The 2,014-nt window shown below is 31.5% G+C and overlaps 1 protein-coding gene across 1 annotated transcript; it reads left to right on the forward strand.

Annotated features, from left to right (window-relative positions):
- The first annotated feature begins 637 nt into the window (after positions 1-637).
- Positions 638-1,637, forward strand: LOC119677016 (NACHT and WD repeat domain-containing protein 2-like). Its single transcript, XM_038088281.1, has 4 exons — positions 638-785; positions 919-998; positions 1,062-1,196; positions 1,419-1,637. The coding sequence occupies exons 1-4, from the start codon at positions 671-673 to the stop codon at positions 1,635-1,637; spliced, it is 549 nt and encodes a 182-aa protein (XP_037944209.1). The 5' UTR covers positions 638-670.
- Positions 1,638-2,014: the final 377 nt, after the last annotated feature.

The raw sequence follows: 2,014 nt of genomic DNA on the forward strand, positions 1-2,014 counted from the left end.
CTAAGGCAAATGTTGCATTGTAAATTGTTACTTAAAAACAAATCCTGTTTTTGTGCAGAGCATTAGCTTTTCATACTAACCGCGTACGGGTCTACCGCAAAATAAACTCCACAAACAAAAAAAGGACATTTTATGCTCAATAAAATATGCAATGAAGTCGTAGCCAAAATCAAAACTAAAACAAAAAGTTTAAATCCCTTTTTACATAAATTTGCAAACTTTTTACTTTCTTTTATCCTTTAAAAGCAACTTTTATGGTCAATGACAGTAAATATTTATACATTTTCTTTTCGATTTTGCTCATACTTTCAGACTGAAAATTTCGAATATAAACTAAACCGAAGAGGACTGCAGCAGGGAGAGGAGCGAAAACTTGGCCAAAATGCTTTTGGACGCAGTTTTCATAACATGAAAAGTTGAAATTATGCGCCACACTTAAAGTTTAAAGGACAAATGGCGTTCTTATAAAAAACTAACGTTTCCAATAAAAAGAGCACCGAAAATAACAATAATAATAACAATAGAGAAGAAAGTGAAATAATATTGAAGCATATCTTCAACTGAAAACTGAAAAAAGCAATTTCATTATATTTATTTCATTGGATTTTTTCAATAAAAAAGATATTAAAACTGTTCAAGCGTACCATTCAATAATAAAACATTAAAAACAATGGCGGTGCCCATTGATGAGGGCGTTCTGAACGCCCTTAGAGGCATGGACAACAGAAACACACGCTTGCCGAAACCCTTACTTATTAAGGTGTATATATCCAGTTTGAAAGAGGGTAAGATATAAAATATTTTTATTAAAAGTTCTAATATTATATTTCTTTAAAAGAAGTAATAATATTTTCAATAAAATTCCTTAAATAATTCATAAGCAAAGACTATAAATTAACTTCTTTTGCCTTATTCAAGAATTCTGCCAGGAACGACGTATGTTATTGGAATTGGTGGGTCCTGAATTGCAGTCACTATATGATGACAGGCAAATTGAGGTAGATTTAATGTAACAAACATTCACGAGCAAATAAAATGCTAAAATACACTTATTATATTAGATTGAAATAGTTGACATGCATTTTGGAACAGGACCAACAAAAATAACTCAAATAGAGCAAGATCCGTACATCATGCGGGACTATTTGCATGAAATAGAAACCTGCTATAATAATTCAAAAAGTGTTTTCTTCATTGTAAGTATAAAAATTCACAAATCTAGGATATTTGTTCATGAAAATCACATATCAATATTCACAACATTGCTGTAATATTGTCACACTTGATACTGTATTGACTGATATTATGCCATTTAGAGCATTCAAAATGTTTGCTCTTGCTGGCGTGCCAACACGTTCTATTGTTTATACAAACGACTTCTTCTTTTCTTCTTCTTCATTTTAATATCCGCTTTTTAGGCACTTATTGGACACAGCATTGGTCGAATGCCATTGCCCACTCACGTTGATGAAGATATTTATACACGCATATTGGGGGACACAAACATAACAGACAATGAGTCCTCCCTTTTGAATAAATGGTATGCGAAGAGTGTGCAAAAGGCAACTGAAATCGGACATGGCACAGACGAAAATAGTAGCCGATATCAATACGTGCTTAAACAGGATTATCGGTAAGTGTCAAAAATTGTGGGTACCAGTGTATGTGTAAATAAATATGCATTCAGGAATTTCCAAAAAAATACTAAAATTTAAATTAAACACTTTAAAACTGTATGCCTATCACATGTAGGTGTAAATTGTTTTTATTCGGATTCTCATATTAAAATTTAAAGCTCAGAAATTGTATTATTATAAACATCATTGTGATAATCATTGCGATTCCTTAGAGTTGCCAGAAAGAGGCAAGCGCTTCTACCCAGTGTTTTTATTAGAATTTCATGTACTATCCTTATTGAAATATTGGATTTTCAAATAAAGTTACTGAGATCTGATATGTCCATATTCGGTATTTTGTCCAGATCAATCAGGAAATAATATTCTATTATTATTAT

This window comes from Teleopsis dalmanni, chromosome 2 (assembly GCF_002237135.1).
Source record: "Teleopsis dalmanni isolate 2A chromosome 2, ASM223713v2, whole genome shotgun sequence".
Taxonomy (NCBI): Eukaryota; Metazoa; Arthropoda; class Insecta; order Diptera; family Diopsidae; genus Teleopsis; species Teleopsis dalmanni.